The following is a 22,291-nucleotide window of genomic DNA, read 5'->3' on the forward strand; positions in this document are numbered from 1 at the left end:
TGAAAGGTGAAACATGGTTGCCTTGGCAAAAGCCAGGTGGTCAGAATGCCTTCCCTGTAAAATCGTTGCCATTTTAGTGTCTGTCATTAAGAAGAGCTCACTTAGACCAAAACTTTTATGTCATTGTAAAATTGGGTACTTTTTTCCAACCTTTTAAATAGTAATTAATCAAAATGACCAGAGGATGCCTTGGATGTAAACAGCTTGCAGTGAGTGATTCTCTTAGTTCCCACTGAGCCCTCCTGCAACTCCAAAGGAAAGTTCACTCTCTTTGGAGGTCTGTATACTTTCATCTGCTTATACTATGACTGTACTTCAGTGATCTCAGCCCCTGACCTGCTTCTCACTTCGCCCTGAACACTGTAGGTGAATATCACTATGTGTATGTTAATGCCCACGCTCAAAGTGTGCTGGCCAGAGAGGGACCTGCATTCCAGCTTCGTCCTTGATAATCCTTAAAGGAATGTTCTCAGGCTAATGAAGGGAAAAAAAGAATGATTATGCCTCAAGCATTCAGGCAAAACATTCCAAAGCACTCAGTGTCCCATCTAATCCTCATGCTGGATATGTGGCTTTTTAATTTATTTATTTTTAACCCATCCTGCTGATTAAGGAGAAACAAGGGAGTCTTTATTTTGACTCCTCAACAGGTAAGACGGACTGTTAAAATGGATGAGATAATAAATGGCACGAGATGTCAGCTAAAGAGGGAAAAATCTGAGCTTTGTCTTGGCAGCAGTTTCTCTGGTCTGTGTGCCTCCGGGTGATCTAGGGATGGAGCGTGAAGGCAGGGAATCAGAGGAATGATTCTCATAGATCCGGTTTCCAATTTCCCCCTTTCTGACTTGTTGGAAAGGCAAACTCAGTTCCAAAAATTCCCACCCTCCCTTTATCACCAGTCTCTTCATTCATCTGGATTAGAAACAGACATCATTTCCCCCACATCAGCTGTGCAGTCAGATACGTGTATTTCAGGCGTTCTCTCTCAACAGTAATAGGCTTTACTTTTTTCTCAATGTTATGTAGGCTTATTATTATCAACATCCTTCACCCATTCATTCTTTCGAGAAAATGTTTAGTGGCCCCATTGTTGCACACGGGTCCTTCCTCCCCCTCCCGTGTTTTCCCGCTCATATCCTGGGTGATTGGGAGGCGGCACTTGGAAAAGACACCCAGAGAGCAGAGACCAGGAGATAAGCACATTGTTACTTCCATGGTGAATTCTAAAGCCTCATCCAAAGAACTCAAGTTTACAGTAAGGATCACCTCACCCTGGGAATGTTTGCTTTACAGGACCGAATCAAACACACTTCCTCCAAAGTCAGATCGTTCTTTCTTTGAAAACTTGGGTCTCTGTGGTTGCTGCCTGCCTATGATAGTTTTAAAAGAAAGAAAAAAAATCAGGGGGAAGTTTGCTGTAGTAATGCTTGATGCTTCCAGTAAACAGTGAAGCTCACAGAATGGTGACAATTCAAAGCAGGCTGCTTAGGAATGAATGGGTCTGTACCCCACATGAACATATCGAGAAAACAGACAACGATTTCTTTGAAGCATCTCATGGAAATTACAACTACTTTGAAAGGAAAGAGCACACTTCAGAGACTGCATTAATCAGGGTTTACACCCGAGGTCACCGTGGGACTCTCCTTCCCTGGCAGAGCCCAGCAAACGGTCTTATTAATTACAAGGCACCATTACCTCTGACATGATAGGAATCATTTTTCAAAATTCGGTGCTCTGGTGAAAAGAGTGTTCCTGTCCTTCTAGTAAAAAATGGACAGTGCCTCAGAGCTCAAGTGACTGTTCAGTCTCATGCTACCAACAGCCATTTTCACCAGCAGAGGCTAAGTATGCTTTCCCAGGTAACAAACTAGGTCTGTAGAAAACTCCAGAGTTTCTTACCATTGCGACCAATCTTCCTTCCCTCCCTGCAGAGTCCAGCAGCCAGGAGCTGTCGCTGAGGTGCTGCTTCCCACAGCCTCTGGCGCCTTTGGAGGCAGAGAATGTTTCATGTGGCACAAACGTATCACCACCGATTACATTTCAGTCCTTCAATTGCTGGCCTCAATGCTTTGGAAATCAGCCAAACAGAGCACGGAGAAAGGGCTGCAGCTTGCAATTTCAGAGTTTCCCCTAGAAAGTGCTCTTAAACACATAGGCCCCTCATTTAGCATTTCAGCAAGCACCGAGGACTGCTGTGTTCAATCATGTCTCTCCCTCTTTTCCTTTTAAACTGAGAGGAGTTATGTTGCTTGTGGAATGAAATGATAGTAAGAGCTCAAGCTGACCCAGGGGAGGCAGGCACTGAGCTGGCGTCCACGCACCTCCAACCTGAGTCGAAACAGCTGCGATTCCAATCAGAGTAAAGGAGAATCCTGCCTAGACAAAGACGAACGAGAGGGGCAATGCTGACGAGCACTCCATGGTTACGGCAGCTCGGTCATTGGTGGGTGTTTGCTAAGTCCAGACTAAATCATGCGGCGTGGCGCTGTCAAATCTGAACAGGTGGAAAGGAAAGTTCTTTGCTCATCAAGGCAGTGTAAGACGCACAGCTTTAGCTTGAAGAGTATAATCAAAGTTCTTCAAAGGCAGGGACCCTTTCTTCCAAGACACTTTAAATCTAGCCTGTGCTGCTCAGTTATATGAAATTACGGGGCTCTGCTTTTCCTGTGCTTTGGCCAGATTTTATCGTTTAAAAATTTATCTCAGAAGAATTCAATCACCCAGCTAGCACGCTGCAGCAGCTGAATCTCATCCAAAGCTCAGACCGGGGCTCTTTAGGATAATAGCACACATAGGCAAAAACATCTGTTGATTGCTAAACTGCTGACTTGCCTTTCCTTCACCACCTGTACATTTCGGGAGGGCAGATACCATGCTGCTCCTGTTCACCTCTGTATCCTCAGGACAGCATCTATTCCACTGTAGAATATTTACCAGCTGAGTTAATCAATTGACTTCCCACCACTGTTGGAAATGTTGGCAGAGTTCCATGAATTGGCAAAATTCCTTTTGCTTGGAGCTGATTTGTTCTGGGCTTGGATTGGGTTCCTTTTGTTACTGCTTTTCCTCTCATTCAAAAGGAAAAATTCACATCCCCTCATATGGTTAGGCCTAGAAAGGGCAGAAATAACTTCCAGCAAAGCTAAATACTTGTTCTAGAGCAAATTCATCCCCAGGAATACAATTCATGCTGATGGCCAAGGGTTCTGATTCCTTAGAAGCATCTGCAGCATTTATCAGGCCAAATGACATCAAGGAGCAGCTGTGAATCCACAAAGCCCCAGAAAAATACACACATTTTCACTCCCTCTGAGGAAACGTCTTTTAGAATAGATAAGCCAATATGGCAGTCAAATAGGTGCCCGCATGAGAGACCAAGATCTGGCCAAGATGTAGCTCAATGCTTCACTGCGTAGGTTCTAGACACCCCTTCAAGGGGTAGAACGGATTTAGTAAGTCAATGCTCTGAAACTCTGGAGCATCTAACACTTGTCTCCACCCTGGGATGAGCCAACGTTGCTTGATGTGGATTCTCCGTCCATCATCCTATCCTGAGGGCCTTTCTCTGGAAACACTGCGACCCTCCCTTAGACCACGTCCACTCACGTCTCCTCTCGTGGGAAGAGGTGGCAACATCTACTGCAGTGTGGCCAGGAAAACAAGCACGGTCCACGTTTTTCCGTTAGCCTTTATCTGTGAGTAACAGAAATCTCCTACTACAGCGTGAGTGAGACGTCTCCCTTTCTTCCATCTGCTTTTCAAGGTGCCATGTTAGTGTTTCGTCCTTCAGGAAGACGTCCCTGATAGCTTCAGCTCACAACAATTTACCTTCTCTATGACTGTCACTCAACAGCGCCCAGACATTTAACATGGAATCATGCATTGTCTTCAGACACTTCTTGGATGACGCTGGGGTTTTCAGTTTTTATTTTTCGGTATCTTAACATCTAGCCAGATTGTAAACATATATTTCCTGTATCAAATTCTTTTTTTTTTTTTTTTTTTTTTGAGAAGAGAATCGCTCTGTTGCCCAGACTGGAGTGCAATGGCATGATCTTGGCTCACTACAACCTCCGCCTCCTGGGTTCAAGCGATTCTCCCGTCTCAGCCTCCCGAGCAGCTGGGATTACAGGTGCACACCGCCATGCTTGGATAATTTTTTTGTATTTTAGTAGAGATGGGGTTTCACTGTGTTGCCCAGGCTGGTCTCAAAGTCCTGAGCTCAGATGATCTGCCGGCCTCAGTGTCCCAAAATGTTGGGGTTGCAGGCGTGAGCCACTGGGCCCACCTCAAATTCTTGAATAGCATCCTACTGACTGCAAGGTGAAAACCTGAGACGACTCCTCATGGCATTTAAGGTCCCTCAGGAAAGACCTCCTAAGAGCTTCCTCTCCCACCATGCTCCTACTAGTTCTGTATGCTTTAGTCACAAACAACTCCTCGCAGTATCCTCAAATCCCTGTAATCATCAATACTTCCAGGCCTTTGCACACAAGACACTCCATTCCAGGAATGGTTTTTATTGTTGTCTGAGGACTCGGCTTTGGCTCAGTCCTCAGCGTCTGTGTCTGTGCCATCTCCCTCAATCCTCCCAACAGGACTGAGTGGCAAGGCGAAGGTAGGAGCTGCGTTAGTCACAGGGGTGTACCATCCTCCTGTCTGTGTCAGGCCTCTGCATAAATCTAAGTAGATTTACAATCGGTGCTTTTTCTGCAATGAAAAATGCTCATACATACAGTGTACTGGCCCTTGGGCCTTCTTTCTCAAACAAGTTAACCTGGTAGAAACAGCAAGGGACTATGGAGAAAGATTTCTTAATAATCATCTGCCTGTTGACTCAACCAGGATTCTACTGTTGTGAAAAATTGTTTGGCACCTTTATTACCAAAATTGTTACACTTCTCAGCTTGATCTGGTCAGAACACACTGAACCATGACCACCTCATTGATACCCAGCCTCACAAACCATCAGCCAGAAAGTTAGGAAGTTCTGGAGAGTGAGAAGCAGAAAAAAACTTGGACTTTTCTATAAAATAGTAGTTCATATACCTTCATTTAAAAATGTGGCCATCCGGGCAGGGCATGGTGACTCACGCCTATAATTCTAGCACTTTGGGAAGCCGAGGTGGGTGGATTGCTTGAGCCCAGGAGTTTGAGACGAACCTGGGCAACATGGTGAAACTCCATCTCTACCAAAAAACACAAAAATTAGCTTGGTGTAACGACGTGTGTCTGTAGTCCCAGCTACTTGGGAGACTGAGGTGGACAGATGGCTTGAGCCCGGGAGGTGGAGGTTGCACTGAGCTGAGATTGCTCCGCTGCATTCCAGCCTGGGTAACAGAGCCAGATCCTGCCTCCCACCCCTGATGTGCACATCCGGAGAGCCAGTCCTTCCCTCTGCACCCACTGGGGCCTGTCTTCCCACACACCCCAAACCACTAGAATATCTCGGTACAGCAATGAAAAGCAAAATGCCCAGCAGAAAGCTAGTCCCACTCTTCTGAACATGGGAGGATGCAAGGAAAGAGAAATCCGATTACAAACTGGACGACTGTCTGAATGTTTGTGGCCCCTCCAAATTCATATGTTGAAACTTAATCTCCAACTTGACGGTGTTAGGAGGTAGGGTCTTTAGAAGGTGACAAGATCAAGAGCGAGGAGCCCTCGTGAACGGGATCAGTTACTCTCATAAAAGACGACCAAGGGAGACCGCCTTCTCTCAAGGCAGAACCAGGAGGCAGGTCCTCCAGGGATCAACTCTGCCAGTGACTTGATCTTGGACTTTCCAGCCTCCAGAATCATGAGAAATAAGTTTCTTTGTTTGTAAGCTACCTAGTTTATGGTAATTTTGTTATAGCAGCCTAAAGAGACTAAGACAAACTGCATAGAAGTTGTATCTATTTCATCCAGTGGTTTTTTTTTTTTTTTTCCTTTTCTTTTCTTTTTTCTTTTCGGGGGTGGCGGGGGTGGGGGCAGGACAGAGTTTCTCTCTGCAGGCCAGGCTAGAGTGCAGTGGGACGGTCTTGGTTCACTGCAACCTCTGCCTTCCAGGTTCAAGCGATTCTTCTGCCTCAGTCTCCCAATTAGCCAGGAACACAGGTGCCCACCAGCACACCCAGATAATTTTTGTATTTTTAGTAGAGACAGGGTCTCACTATGTTGGCCAGGCTGGTCTCAAACTCCTGACCTTGTGATCCTCCAGCCTCAGCCTCCCAAAGTGCTGGGATTACAGGTGTGAGCCACTGAGCCTGGCCTCATTTAGTGTTTCCTTATGAGCAAATCCATTTTCTCTTTTTAATGAAGTTGTTATTGTACCACTGAAAGGTCTTGGAAACGTCTTTGAGAAGCCCAACAAGACATCATTACCTCCCTCCTCACAGTATTCTTTATTCACCTATTCACTGTTTTCAAATGCTGGTCCTGCATTAACGAAAAGTGCACCTGGGATTCTAAAAAGGTAGTCACTAGAGACTGGAAGCTCCCTATGGCCACTGTGACCCCCATTCCCTACTAACACAATTTAGGGCTCCCCTTTAGCGTAGAATTTAGAGAAAACAAAGAGATATAGACTCCTAATTATCCCATGGCAGCAGAATGGCACCTGCCCACTCCCTCCCATTAAAGAACCAAGAACAGTGCTGCAAACTGCTTGTCTTTCTTTCTCTCATCACCAGGTTTAACCCCGAGTCCTATCTTCCCGTGCTGCCTATGTATTCTGCCTGGCCATTGGATATGCTTAGCCTCACCCACGCCTTCTCAGCCTCACAGTTGCAGCTAATTCAGGCAGCAGGGCTAGGGGACCTCACCATGCACTGGTGATTAGAGCCCCTTTGAAAGAGTCACACAGGCAAGACGATACTTTCAAAATAACCTCAGGCTGGGCGCAGTGGCTCACACCTGTAATCCAGGCACTTTGGGAGACCAAGGTAGGCAGATCACTTGAGGTCAGGAGTTTGAGACCAGCCTGGCCAGCATGGTGAGACCGCCGCACCCCCCCACCCCCGTCTCAACTAAAAGTACAAAAATATTAGCCAGGCGTGGGGCGAGCATCTGTAATCCCAGCTACTCGGGAAGCTGAGGCAGGAAAATCACTTGAACCCAGGAGGCAGAGGTTGCAGTGAGCCAAGATCGCATCATTGCACTCCAGCCTGGGCAATAGAGCAAGACTCTGCAGACCTAAACAGTCTAAGGATCATAAAGCATGTAGGGATGTCTTTCAGCTTCTAATAATATTTCAAAGGTTTCTGTTTCAACAGACTTCAACTGATGTTGGCAGAGAAAAAATTAGGTTGAGGCACTGAGAAAAAGAAACTATCACTTTCTAAAACCACCCAAGACTGCTAAGCATTTGCATATATGAAAAGAGACACAGGGGAAAGCATATTTCATCAGTAACATATTTACATTAATTTCTATTAAGGTATTATTTATGAGCTACGAAATCATATAAAACAGTATCTAATGCTGAAAAGAGGCTGTAATAGAAAGGAAATTGAGGAGAGAGTGGTAAAATGTGAGTGTCCTTAAGCAGGGTAGCAGCAATTGTAGATCAGAGTGTGTTGTGGGGTCTAAAATATCTAACGGAAAGCATGGAATTTGTTTCCCAGACAATCCTGAATTACAGAGAGAACTGGCCGGATACCCTGAATTTTTGCAGATCATCACAGTTTACCCTTTTGGGTTCTGTCCCTGGGAACAGCTATTTCTTGTGAACTTCAGCTGTCAGGAATTACGTATGTGCCTGTTCTTCTTTCTTACCACAAGAGGGAGCCCCAGCACAATCAGGGTATCGTTCTCCAGCTTTTCTCCAAGAGGTAACAAAATGACTTTGATTACCTGTTAACGATACTGGCGTAAATGCCTCCAAGCAGAAACGAACGTGATCAATCAATTGTTCAAAACAAGCTTTGGAAACTGCCCTCCACCTCAAGGTGCTCAAGTTTTTCACACACATCTATGTGTGCACAGTGTGACTATTATGTTTATTCTCTTCTACCTATTTTAATGCCAGAATTTGCAAATCATTTGAAAAGTTTTATTTAGATGAAGATAATAAAGATGCCTTCTGAGCATCAAGATACTTGATGTTTTAACTAATGACTTTAATCACATGGTGCTCACTGGGTTGATTTATACATGAATTAAAAGCAATCTGTAATTTATCTTCCACTCCCCTGGCCACCCTCCCAACCTTTATTTATTTATTTATTTATTTATTTATTTATTTAGGCCATAAAGAACTGCCCCAAATAAGAAGTCCTCTGACACAGATTGCTGAAGACAATTTAGTGATGGTGAGCAAGCAGCTTAATGAAGTGAACACTCCTTATTAACCTTTGACCAAAGTCACACCTGTACCTTGTTTCAGCTCTTACACACTTTGAAGGCAGCAGCCAAGTTCAGTTCTAATTTGCCTCTGAAGAAGTCAGTGCAAGCCCATTTAGAAAAGTGATTATCCTTCAATTTGTAGGCAATGAGGTAGGCGCTTACATGGGGTCCCCGGAGGCATCAATCAGATCATAGCACTTGTCCCAGAGGGGAGCTTTATGCCCAGATCAATACAGGAGCTCACTTTCTATGGCATTTCTACAAAGCTGTGTAAGGTGTCTTAAAATCAAATGCAGCTACAGCCAGGAGAGAGAAAAGAGAGAACATACCATCTGATCCACTGAAGTGTCCCAAAGATGGTCCTTGAACTGCAGGTTATGCAAAGTTCCACTCTGTCCGGGAGTGCAGCGTAGAGCTGGGGAGGGGACAGAAGGGCCAGCTCCCCCCAGGCCACTGTGCTCCAGGGCAGAGCCCTAGGAGTCCAGGAATCCTAAATTTGAACCTTGCCTTCCAGGACATTGTGAAGACATATTTCACAGGTAAGAGGATAGGAATATATTTTATTTAAGAATGTGTCAATGTGATGTATAAGCTTCATAAATTTAGGCACATGGAATTTTCTCCTGACCCCCACCAAGGCTGGAGTGGATTTCTTCGCTTTCCTCCTTACCCTGCTTTGCAATCAAAGGCATGCATTCGTTTGGCTCAATTCAGTGACTCTGGGTTGGGTTTCTGAGGGGATGAGAATGGTACAGAGACCTTCAGATAAGGCTGGCTAGCCACTGGCTACAGGTGATGATTTACATTTAACTAATTCAGATTGAACAAAATTTAAGCTCCCATTCCTTAGTCACACTATCCGTATCTCGAGTGCTCAAGGGTCGCATGTGGCTGGTGGCGACCGGACTGAAAGGCACACATTCAGAACATGTCCATCACTGTAGAACTTTCTATGGGACCATGCTGCCCTAAAGAACTCTAAAAACAGCAAGAAAAATCTGTTCAGATTTAAAGTAGGGAAGACTGAGACATTGCAGGCTGCATGCACCCATCAGCAACCAAGTCTGCATAATCAGAATTACTGTCTGAACTGTCCATGACCGGTATTAGGCATTATAAATGGTGCCATTTGTTTGCTGAGGGTCTGTATCAGACCCTGCAACCTGGCCACCTGTGGGATGAACACGGTGGAATTAGCTCCCAACATTTAAAAAGGGGGGGAATTCATTAAATCTTTTTGTGTGTGTGTGAAAAATCAGGAGATCTGGCCCCTGCGGGATTGCATTTCCACACTGCATCACAGACCTGGTCCAGAAGCTACTGGCCCTTCAGGGGGAGTCAGTGCTCTTCAGGGCACCCAAATCCCCACCGGTCACTGCATCCACAGCACGTATTTCCTAATTCCTTCCGTATGTGCGCTTGAATGGAAACAAAAAGAAAGTCTCTAGCTTTGCAAAAAGGAACATATCTATAACAAACACCACAAAAGATGCCGAGAACACTCTTGCTTATTCTATTTCTCTAAATCAATTCCATCACTTACATATCCAAATGGTACTCTTCGATCTATTGAAATAGGATTAGTGAATGACAAAATAAGAAAGTTAAACTTCATAATTTCTTCTAATTCCATGCTGAGCACTCTAGGCTTTCAAACTCGATTTGAGAATGAGAGGAGGAAGGAAGAAGATAATAAAGACATCAGACTCTTCCTCTCTATCTACTGCCTTCTGCTCCTCCCTACACAAACAACAGAAACATTCATACACACATACATCCTCAAGCATAATGGGGCTGTGGAAAGGTCTAGTTATGCATAAATTGGAATGAGCACACTTCTAAATAAGATTTTCAGTAATATTTGGGAGCTTAGTGCAAAATACTCCAATCATGCACAAGTCTCTTCATTTAAAAATCTAGTCTTATATCCATGAATTATACCCATTTAAATTTAAGCTCCATTGAAAAAAATCAAGCTTCAGGTATGGTGGCTCACACCTATAATCCCAAAACTTTGGGAGGCCAAGGTGGGTGGGTCACTTGAGGTCAGGAGTTCCAGACCAGCCTGAGCAATGTGATGAAACCCCATCTCTACTAAAAATACAAAAATTAGCTGGGCATGTTAAAACGCACCTGTAGTCCCAGGCACTCAGGAGGCTGAGGCGGGAGAATCACTTGAACTTGGGAGGTGGAGGTTGCAGTGAGCCAAGATCGTGCCACTGCTCTCTAGCCTGGGTGACAGAGTGAGACTCTGCCTCAAAAAAGAGCAGGGACTTCATCTGTCCTGTTCCATATCAGCACATAGCAGGCACTCAGTTCTCAATAGTTTGTTAAATAGAATAGAACCCTAACAGAGAACATCCCATTTGTTTTAGAAATTCTAAGCCTCTGCCATATCCTCCTTGATCTCAACCTGGCATAATGATATTTTATATTAATTTATTCAACACACAGTAGATAACCTTTTATATGCTGGAACTCTGTTGGAGGTCTATTATAGTAGGTAGCAGTTGGTTCTCTAAATCACAGGTCATATGCTCAGGAAGGGATTGCAATTGTGTTAGTAATTTGATTTCAAATACCACGTTGCCTTTTATTTTTTAAAAGTCACATACATATAATGACTAATTTGTCCATTAGTATCTATTCCTCAATCTGTCCTACTTCTCTTTGCTCAAACAGAAAATCAATAGAATGATTTATTTTCCTTTGGGTATATACCCACTAATGGGATTGCTGGGTTGAATGGTAGCTCTGTTTTAAGTTCTTTGAGAAACCTCCAGGCTGCTTTCCACAGTGGCAGAACTAATTTACATTCCAACCAACAGTGTATAAGCATTCCCTTTTCTTCTCAGCCTAGCCAGCATCTGTTTTTTGACTTTTTAGTAATAGCCATTCTGACTGTTGTGAGATGGTATCTCATTGTGATTTTGATTTGCATTTTTCTGATGCTTAGAAAAATGCCGAGCATTTTTCCATATGTTTGTCTTTTAAGAAGTGTCTGTTCATGTCCTTTGCCCATTTTTAATGGGTTTATTTGTTTTTTGCTTGTTGATTTCAATTTTCTACAGATTCTGGATACTGGGCCTTTGTTAAGTGTATAGTTTACAAATATCATCTCCTATTGTAAGCTATATGTTTACTCTGTTGACAGTTTCTTTTACTGATCAGAAACTCTTTCATTAAATTAGGTCCTACTTGTCTATTTTTGTTTTTGTTGCAATTGCTTTTGAGGGCTTTGCCAAAAATTCTTTGCCAAGACCAATTCTTGGCCAAAAATTCTTTGCATGTGTTGACCAGAAAGACACATGCACTCATATGCTCATCAAAGCATTTTTCACAATAGCTAAGACATGAAATCAACATAAATGCTCATCAGTAGTAGCCTGGATACAGAAAATGTGGTACATATACACCATGGAATACTATGCAGCCATAAAAAAGAACAAAATCATGTCTTTTGCAGTAACATGGATGCAGTTAGAGGCCATATTCCTAGTTGAGTTAACACAGGAACAGAAAACCAAATACTGCATATTCTCACTTATAAGTGGGAGCTAAACACTGAGCACACCTGAAATAAAAGATGGGAACCAGAGACACGGGGGACTACTGAGCAGGGAGGAAGGAACAGGGGCGTGGGCTGAAAACCCAGTTACGCTCACCGCCTGGGTGATGGGATCCATACTCCAAACCTCAGCATCCCATGTAACCAATGTGCACATGGACCCCCCCCATATATAAAATAAAAGTTGAAATTTTAAAAAAAGAAAACGGACTCTCCCTGGAGCCATTGCCTGGACTACAACCCTCTCCAGAGGAGGCTGTTTTTCCTCCCTTAGACCTTGTGCCACCAGAGAAGGAGGTTTGCACAGAGATCCTCACTGCTCTTCACTGCCTCTTTGAGACTATTCATTCTCCCTTCCTTCTCCCCAAAGAAGCTCCTGCTGTCGTCAGACTAGAACATCCAATACTCCTCAGTGGCACCATTACCCATTGATTCCTGGGTCAATTCCTTTTTTCTCACCGTCACTGTCTCCAACATTACTTGAGCCTTAATCCTAAAAATGTCACCATATATGTGGATGATCTTTCCAACACACTGGTGCTTCGTTTCCTTGAACCATCACTTTCAACACCTGCCTCCTCCATGCCGCCTCCACCACTCCCTTCCGTGTCATCATCCCTAGCTGCGAATGCTCCCTATTGTCAATCTCATGCCTCCCACCCTTGCCAAAAGCTCATACCTTTTCCTCCCGCTGTCTGTGGTACCGTGATTTCAACCGTTTATTGGCCCCACTAGGATTGGCAATCCATTGATTGCAGCACCATGTCCCGAGAGCACATGATGTTGTCTCTTTATCCAGCTTAAAATCAAAACCAGTCAGAGAGACGCTCGCTTGTCCACGCCGTCTATGCCCACACCCTTCTCCTGCTTTGTGGCACTCATTCGGACCCAGTACCTCCAACTCCGTTCTCCTGAATTGTCACAGCCCAGCAAGGCGAGGGAAAAACAAACTCCAAATTCGTGCTGCATCCCAAAAGGATTCCTAATGTTCCCACACAATCATGCTTCTCATCTCTACTCCATCTATTCATCGCATCTCCCAAAGGGTTATTCACACTCGTTTACCTCTCCCCAAACTTCCAGCGCCTTCTCTCTCATTCTTACTCTCAGCGTAAGTTCTTCCTCATACTTCACAACCACAGACGACACTGCCTTCTCCTCCCACTTTCCAGCATCTGCGTAAGTATCTAGGACTTGCCTTCCCATCTATTACCAAGAATGAACTGGCCATGCTCCCATCCCAAGGCAGTTCCTCTACTTGTAGGCTGTATCGCATCCTCATGTGCACTCAGGATATCTCTTTGACAATCATATCCTCTTCTAAGAAAAAAAAATCTATTTTCTTACTCTACACTGGATCATGCTCATTAGCATACGGCATGCTATTATTTTCCCATATATATATATATATTTTTTAAAGGCCTTCCATTCTCCTCATTTTCCCCACCAGCCACTGTCCCATGTCTTCACTTCCCTGTGTGACGATATTTGGAAAGTATTATTATTCAGTTATACCAACTGGCTCCACTTCCCCCACTCCACTGACACTGCTCACAGGAAGGTTGCCTGTGGCCTCCACACTGCAAATCCAAACCCCATTTCTCAGTTTTGACCTGACTTAATCTCTCAGAGCTTTTCACACTACCACTCATTCCGCCTCCTTGCCATGTTTTTCTCACTTGTCTTTCAGTACATGAAACTCTCTTGTTTTTCTGTCTGTTTCACGTCCCTTCTTTTTGGCCCAACCTCTTAATTTTGGAGTGCCTTTGAGCCCTTTACGTTCCCCTAGTCCCGTGGACTTAAGTGGCAACTAAGTACCAGTGGCTCCATATTATATTTCAGCCCAAATCTGTTCATCTCTCCAATGTCAACCCCACAGTGCTACCTGGATGCTCAGGAGGCATCTCACCCTACGCAGACTCAACGCTGATTCTCATCCCATTCTTCCCTATTTCGCACGTACCCTTCCTTACCTCAGTTATGGCAATTCTATTTTTATAAGCCAAAAGCTTTGTAGTCGAACTCGTAAGGGTGGCACTAATAAAAATTTAAAAGCCTAATAGAAAATAACAAAGTTGGTGAGGAGACCCTCATTCTCCCATTCTGGTGAGACTGTAAAATAATACAGCCACTGTGGAAACAATCTGGCGGTTCCTCAAAAGGTTAAACGCAGGAATACCAAGTGACTCAGCAACTCCACTTCTAGGTATATACCCCAAAGAACTGAAATCAAGTATGGAAACAAACATCCATTTTCATCTCCATACCATCACAAGGGCCAGCAGTGGAAACAGCCCAAGTGTCTCCCGATGAATGAATAGAGAAGCACAGCGTGGTGTCTGTCCATACAGTGAAAAGGCACTCCACCACAGAGAGGAGGGACGTGCCCGCACAGCTACAACGTGACAAACTGTGAAGGCATCGTGCTAAGGGAAAGAAGCCAGACACAAAAGGTTACACATCGTGTGATTCCCTTTACATGCAATACCTAGAACACATAAATCAATAGAAGTAGAAATTGTATTTGTGGTTGCCAGAGGTTTGGAAAAGAATAGAATGGCAGGTGACTCTTTCTGGATATGAGGTTTCCTTTTGGGGTGACAGAAGTGATTTGGAACTAAGTAGAGTCGATCACTACACAACACTGTGAACATACTAAATGCCACTGGATTGTGCATCGAAATGGCTCATTTTAGGCTATGTAAATTCCACCTCAATTAAGAAAATGGAATCTTCCTTGACTCCTTTCTTTCACTGACATTCCAAATTTAATCTCTCAGGAAATCACTCGGACTCTACATTGAAAATATATAAATATATCCAGAAGTCAAACATTTTGCCCCCTATTACGAGTCTCACCCAGGCCAACATGATCTTTTTCTTTGAGACATAGTCTCACACTGTCACCCAGCCTGGAGTGCGGTGGCACGATCTTGGCTCATTGCAACCTCCGCCTCCCAGGTTCAAGCAATTCTCCCACCTCAGCCTCCTGAGTAACTGGGATTACAGGCAACCACCACCACAGCCGGCTAATTTTTGTATTTTTGTAATTTTGTAATTTTGTAGATACTGGGTTTCACTATGTTGACCAGGCTGGTCTTGAACTCCTGACCTCATGATCTGCTGGCCTCAGCCTCCCAAAGTGTTGGGATTACAGGTGTGAGCCACCGAGCCCAGGCAACATGATCTTTCTTTTGGATTATTACAGAGACTCCTAATTCATCTTCTTTATTATACTCTTATCACCTTATAATCTATAATAGATTTTCAAACACAACATGCAACCAGATCATGTCACTTGCGTACCTGAAACCCTGCAATGTATTTCAGGGAAAGAGCCAAAGTTTTAACAATGGCTAGCAGGCTTTGTGTGATCCCGTTTCCCAGGCCCTGTTGCTAACCTCTTCCATCTTCAACTTCTTCTACTTTTATTGTTACACTTGTTCCCTCCAGCGCAGCCACACCGGCCTCTCTGCTGTTCTTCAGAAATGCCAGGCACATCCTCACCCAGTCTAGGATGCTCTTCCTCTGGAAAAACACTTGGCTAATTCCTTTACCTCCTTCAGGGCTTCGCTCAAATCACATCTTGTCAAAGAGTCTTATCCTGATCACTTCATTTTATACTGAATACTGCCTATCTCCTACATGTAATCCTGATTCCCCCATCCTACTAGAATTTCGCTTTATTCCCTGTAGCACTTTCCTAATATAACATGTCATTGCAAAATAGTATTATTTGTCTTCCGTTGTAAGGCCATAAGCTTCATGAAGGAAAATATTTTGTTCGTTTTGTTGCCTGATGTATCCTAAGTGTGTAGAACAGTACCTGGTATACAGGAGATATTCAGTAATATCTACTGAATTGAACTGAGTAGAACTTTAAAGTAGAAAATGGATGGACCATCGAGATATTCAACAACTTGATAATAGTGATTGCCAGTGACAAATCAGTAAGGGCACGCAATTAGGGGCAGATTCAAAAGAGATTTTTATCTAATGGGTAAAGAAAATGTGGTATATATACACAAAGGACTGTTATTCCGCCTTAAAAAAGAAAGAAATTCTTGTTATTTGCAACAACATGGATAAACCTGGAGGACATTATGCTAAATGAAAGAAGCCAGGTACAGAAAGACAAATGCTGCATGATCTTACTTATAAAAAGGGGAACTCGGCCGGGCATGGTGGCTCACACCTGTCATCCCAGCACCTTGGGAGGCTGAGGCGGGCAGATCACTTGAGTTCAGGACCAGCCTGGCCAACATGGTGAAACCCCATCTCTACTAAAGTTACAAAAATTAGCTGGACATGATGGCACGCACCTGTAATCCCAGCTACTGAGGAGGCTGAGGTAGGAGAATCGCTTGAACCTGGGAGGCGGAGGTTGCAGTGAGCCGAGATCGCGCAACTGCGCTCCAGCCTGGGTGATAGAGCGATACTCTATCTCAAAAAAAAAAAAAAATGAACTCATAGAAATAGAGAGTAGAGTGGTGGTTACCAGGGCTGGGCAGGGTTGGGGAACAGGAAGGTGCAGTTCAAAGGCTACCAAGTCTCAGTTAGGAAGAATAAGTTTTACAGATCTATTGTATAGCAGAGTGACTGCAATTAACAACAATGCATTTCAAAATTGTGAGAATGATCGATTTTAGATGTCCTCACCACAAAACAAGGTAAGTATGTGAGGTGATGGATATGTGAAGCAGCTTAATTTAATCATCCCACAAGGTAAATACATACGTCAAATCATCACATTATAACAATTCTCATTTGTTAATTAAAATAAAAAATAAATAAATAAATTGTTTTTACTAAAAGAAACTTTGTCTTTCTCTGCAATGTTTTGTTTCTTTTCAGTTAAAAATGGCCCTGTATATTCGGTATTACCAAATGTTCACACTTGTCAATTCTGGATATCTTGCAGGTACTGGTTACAGTCGTCTGTGCACTATGTACTGCTTACATTTCTCAACATTTTATATACAGGCAAGAAAAAAAAACTTTATGGTTTTTATAAAAAACAGCTCCTTTGCTCTTCCAAAAAGAATAAAAGCAGTCTTCTTAGAATTCCTGTAACCATCTCGTCTCTTGACTACATGCAGCCATTTGACGATTACCTCACCCCACCCCTTATCACTAGAGAATGGAACTGGCAGAGTCATGAATACAGAAATAGGATCTTCTTCATTAACCTGACCTCTCCACACGGTGCAATGAAGGGAAAATCCAAGTTACAGCAGAACCCGCGCTCCTGACACAATCATTGAAGTTACCACGAGAGCCCACCAGGTGGTGTGTGTGCATGGGAGTCACTACTGCTGAAGGAGGGTTCCCAAGCACCGGGGAGAAGCACCCTCCCAAAAGGGCCTTTGTTAGAGGGTTTAGAAGCCGCTTCAGTCTGTCGGTGACGCAGGTGCTCACGCTTGAGTTCAGAGATCTGAAGAAAGCCCCTTCCGCTGGGCACCCAGTCGACCTGCCCTCCAAAGCAATATCTCCATGCCACTGAGCCCTACAGTCTCTTGGCAGAATTAAAATTGTATTTATTTTGGAAAATAAAACTGTGTGTACACTCATTTCCTTTTCAAACATTTCACAGCAAAACAAAAATAGGAGTGCCAAGCGTTATAAAATTAGAGAGGAAATGAAAATCTGTTATTTTCATAACAAGGTCTTTTAACTTAGCCAGAGTATTTTGAGTTCCAAAACAACTCACGTCCCCACATGGTAATTTTCATAGTGATTTATTGATTTTAGGCATTTGTGATGGGCTCTAACCTAATTTTGGACAGAGCCAATTTTAAGTTATGCTGGAAGCTACTGGATACCTTTCCAATATGATGGTTAGATCAACACCTAATATACAGACACATTGTAATAGCCTCACAATATGCCAGCCAGATAGGTAAATTATCCTTATTTTTCTCTCATTGCAAAAGTGAGATAAATAAATTTCAAGTAATTTTGGGGCAAAATAAAATAGAATAGCCTTTCTTATCACCACCATTTCACTCCTCATGTTAATTAAATAACTTACTTCTTAAACTACCGTGGGCAGTTTTATACACATATTTGCAGACCTTTACAAATATGATTTTAACTTTTATTACACTCAATGAGATTTTACCATACACATTGTTCTGAAACATTCTACTCCTAACATTTTTTATGATGGACTATTCCAGGTCAATATCAGCATATGTAGATATATACACACGTATATATCTATACTTTTTCCCATCAATTTCTTTGATGACAATGGTATTTCACAAAATAACAGTAACAATCATAGCAAACACTTCCATAATGCTTACTATGCATCAGGCTCCTCGTGTTTTACACGTTTTAACTCAATCACGACTCATAACAATTCTATAAGATAGACACTATTTCTTATCCTCTTCACTGATGAAAAAAAAACTGAGACATGAGAAGAAAAATAACTTCCTCAGGGGCATACAGCTAGGGAGAGGTGAGGCCGTGAATCAGACTCAGGCAGTCTGGTTCCAAAGTCCACCATCTCAACTGCCACACTAAACTAATTAGCTGTCAACTGTTTAACAGTCCCCCTGGAAATGGACATCTGGATTGCATCTTTGTTTACTATTTTAAACAATAAAGAGCCTCATAAAGATATGCATCAGTGTTTCTTGAAAGTGTATTTCTAGAAGTGGGATTGCTTGTACAGATGTTAAAAGATTTAGTAGGTAATGCCAAATTGATCTCCAGAGAAGCTACACCTATATTCTTCCAAATGGGGATGCTTTATTGCCCTTCACTGACCCTAGATATCTTCAATCATTTTTCTTTTTTGATAAGCTGATAGATGTAAAACAGAGTTGCGATGTTTCTCTAATCTGTACAGAATCCAGAGACCTATTAATACAAGTGGGCAATAAATACTTGAATGATTGCTGAACTCACAAGTTATTATTTATTGCCCACTTGTATTAATAGATCTCTGGATTCTGAATTTTGTCTTCTCACAGTTTGGTCCATTAGTCTATTGAGTTGTCTTTTCTCATGTATTTGTAAAAGCTCTGTTTTAGGCAACATCTTGCTCTGTGGCCCAGGCTGGGGTGCAGGGGTGTGGTCATAATTCACTGTAACCTCCAACTCCTAGGCTCAAGTTACCCTCCCTTCTCAGCCTCCTGAGGAGCTGGGACTACAGACACAAGCTGCCATGCCCAGCTAATTAAAAAAAAAAAAAATTAGACATGGGGTCTTGCTATGCAGCCCAGGTGTAGAAGCTCTTTGCTCCACATGTCTTACCCTCCAGGGAACATGCACGAACCTTTGCCAGAATCCCCAAGCACCACTTAGAACTGTGTCTACACAATCAGAACAAACTGTGTCTGTCCAGAGAAGAAGAGCTGAGAATAGGACTCATAAAGTCAGTTTCTTCCCCGAAGCAAAATCACCAGCATAATACACAGATAACAAAGCTTATCTGAGGCCCATTATCTGCCCACGTAAAATCATTTCCCTTCATGATAAACATTATTGATCCAACTTGATGCACCAGGAAAAGCAAACCAGATGGCTGCCAGAAAAAAATGGGAGGGGCTGTAGCATCCTTCTGGGTTGGGTTTGAATTGTGGAGCCATCACTCACTTAGCTGAGTGGCTTTAGGCAAGCTAGTTAATTTTTCCTACCTCCAAGCCTTCGTAGAGCAAGAATCATAAAACCCGCCATGCAATGTTATAAGAATTAAGAAAATGTAATCATCTATTAGAATCTAGTCACATAACAGGTATCCAATTATTAACACTGAATAATATTCCCTATTATTACTATTAACAATACAAATATCAAACATTGCTGGAGATGAAGGAGGGGCAAATGTAACTGACATACTGGCTCTGTCAGCTTGGGTGTAGAGAAAACTAGACGGCATTCTTCCACTTTCCAAATTAAAACTCACGTCTACCTTCGTCTACCCAACGAGCAAGAAGTTGATCTTCCTTCCCTGCCCCTGTCTCCTCTTTCCGTGTCCAGGAATCTCAGCTGTGTTCAGAAGCCCAGCTCTGCCTGCTCGTATCCTGCAGCCCTGGCACTGGACTCAGGCACTCCCCTTTGGGGTTAGCAGGCTCCTCAAACACCATGCCTTGTCCAAGACAATGTGGCCAGGTCTCTGACATGAACAACACTACAGATCTCCTTCCAGGCCACAGAGGCTCTTGGAGCAGTGAGGGAGTCCAAACGGCATCATGATCTAGGGCTAAACGTATCGAGGCTCCTGGTGGAGCTGGCCTGGGCTGTCTGCTTTTCATCTCCTTAGACTTCTTCCCGGGGGGGCTAAGTCTGAGAGCATCAGCCACCTCCCTGTTGCAGCTGCACCCACCCTTTAGACCTCTCGATTCCCTTCCTAAACCTGCAAATTCCTCCAATTCTGCCCCAGCTCCAAACCTCGTTCTGTTGCAGAGTGCAAGAGACAATTTCGGAAAAAAAATCAGCGCTGGTTACCCTAGGGTGTCCTTTTCTCTTCTCATTTTACAAGAGACCTTCCTCAGATTTAGGCTACTCCTGAGGAGCCAATCCCATTCCAGTTGCCTGCAAGGCAGTGGGAAGTGAAGGTCTTGAAAGCCCATAACTGACTCACTTTGGCGCTTAGGAAGTTAATTCCTGAGTGAAATGGGTATAAAATATATCGCCTACCTTGCTAGAACCTCCAGGCTTAGTTGTTTTTCCATACCTAGTACTGTAAATACTAGATATCTGTGTTTCGTTTCATTTTCTTAATCTCCAAATACCTTGAGATTTTGTGAGAAAGAGAAAAATGACACATAAAAAGAGAAAAGACAGAAGAGAATCTAAAGAGTACCGTAAGTACTAGATATCCATACGCAACACACAATGACACAGGCTGGATTCCTGAAACAGAGTTTTAGATGAACTATAACTGTTTTGGTGAGAGGATTTCCTAAAACAAAATGTGTTCTAAACTTTGAAGCCAATCAAGTTAGTTACGTAATGAGCTGGAGAAGAACCAAGATTATGATTTTTCTTCATGTTCCCACTGTTAGCTATCCCAGTTTATGGAGTATTTGAAAGCAATCTGCTTTAATTAAGTCAGTGAAGTGATAGAATCTTGCTGAAAGCATTAACTGAGCTGCTTTTACAGAGCGTCTTTTTTGAAATTAAGGGACTCTGGAGACCACCCTGTTTGATTTCAATAACCCACAAGATTATGTATTTTACTTTGTGTTGCAAAAATATCTAAGCACATTGAACTTAAAACTGCAGAAAAAGGAAGGAATGACTGATTTGTTCATGGAAGGGCAGGTGTTCACATTTAAATTGGATGTGTTCACGGAGCAGACAATGGAGTCAGCACTCACTTCCCACCACAGAGGAGCTATTTGAGGCTCGGTGGAATCATGGATTTTGATAAACTGAAGATGTATGGGCTTGATAACCTCACAATTTCTAAAGATTTTCTCAGATGCTTGATGAATAAGGAGCACACTTTGTTCACTTGGATGCCTTTGAACGTGTCTGAATGACCAGGCATCTGTTTCAATGTCAAGGTGCATTGGCAGAGCAGAAGAAGAACCCTGCTGATCATCCCCATGAGTTTGGAGATGAATCCTAGAACTATCCTGAAATGCCTGTCTCTGCAGCCAAATTCTAGGCAAGGACTGCTTACATCCCGCTGTGTAAACGTATATTCTTGTTCACAAGGCTGCTGGAATTAAAATGCAGTACTGCTTTCAGCTGTGTAAACCTGGCGTCAAAGTATAATGTTCTCTACTTGATATTCTCAATCACAGAAGGGTTTAGTCCGTTAAATGCAGCAGTCTCTTTGGCTTGAGCGGAATTTATCAGTAATTTTACTTGATCAAATGATCAAGGTGTAACTGTTTTTGACAAAAAAATTAAGTTGAATAGACTCTATATTTTCAAAATCTAAAATACTTTCTTTTTCTTGGTTAACAGTCTCTATTAAATCCACGTGTTTCAGGTATGGATTTCAGATTATGGGGCCCATCAGATGAACAACTTACATGTATCTAAGGTCTGACCACTTCTTAAGCAAAACGGTAAAATCATTTGAGTCTTAAAGATCATTATTAAGAAGAAATTTGAAGTAAAAACAGAATGTTTCATTTTATTTTCTTAATCTCCAAATACCTTGAGATTTTATGAGAAAAGAGAAAAAAGGACACATAAAACGAGAAAAGAGACAGAAGAGAATATAAAGAAGAACGTTCAAGTATGAGCTGAAATATAAGTCTAAAATAGCATGTCAGCATTCAGCATTACATTGATGCTTAATCAGAGCCCCCAAAGGATAATTCAACTGGCAATACATCCTGGTGGTGTTGGAGTTCCCAAGTTTAGATTTAAAGAGTAAGATATACTTCTTGTAGGTTAAAAATAACCAAGCATGGTAGA

At 42.8% G+C, this 22,291-nt stretch overlaps 1 protein-coding gene across 2 annotated transcripts in view; it reads right to left on the reverse strand.

Annotated features, from left to right (window-relative positions):
* PLD5 (phospholipase D family member 5) overlaps window positions 1-22,291 on the reverse strand; it is a 369,722-nt gene that overhangs the window by 303,719 nt on the left and 43,712 nt on the right. Inside the window, exon 1 of one of the 2 annotated variants that reach the window (XM_003935333.4) lies at window positions 1,903-18,818. The exons of the other annotated variant lie outside the window; for it this stretch is intronic. Coding sequence (XP_003935382.1) covers window positions 1,903-1,905 — 3 coding nt within the window. The 5' untranslated portion in view covers window positions 1,906-18,818. Of the gene's footprint in view, window positions 1-1,902; window positions 18,819-22,291 lie in introns of those variants that run through there. 2 annotated transcript variants of the gene reach the window in all.

Source organism: Saimiri boliviensis, chromosome 14 (genome assembly GCF_048565385.1).
Source record: "Saimiri boliviensis isolate mSaiBol1 chromosome 14, mSaiBol1.pri, whole genome shotgun sequence".
Classification (NCBI taxonomy): Eukaryota; Metazoa; Chordata; class Mammalia; order Primates; family Cebidae; genus Saimiri; species Saimiri boliviensis.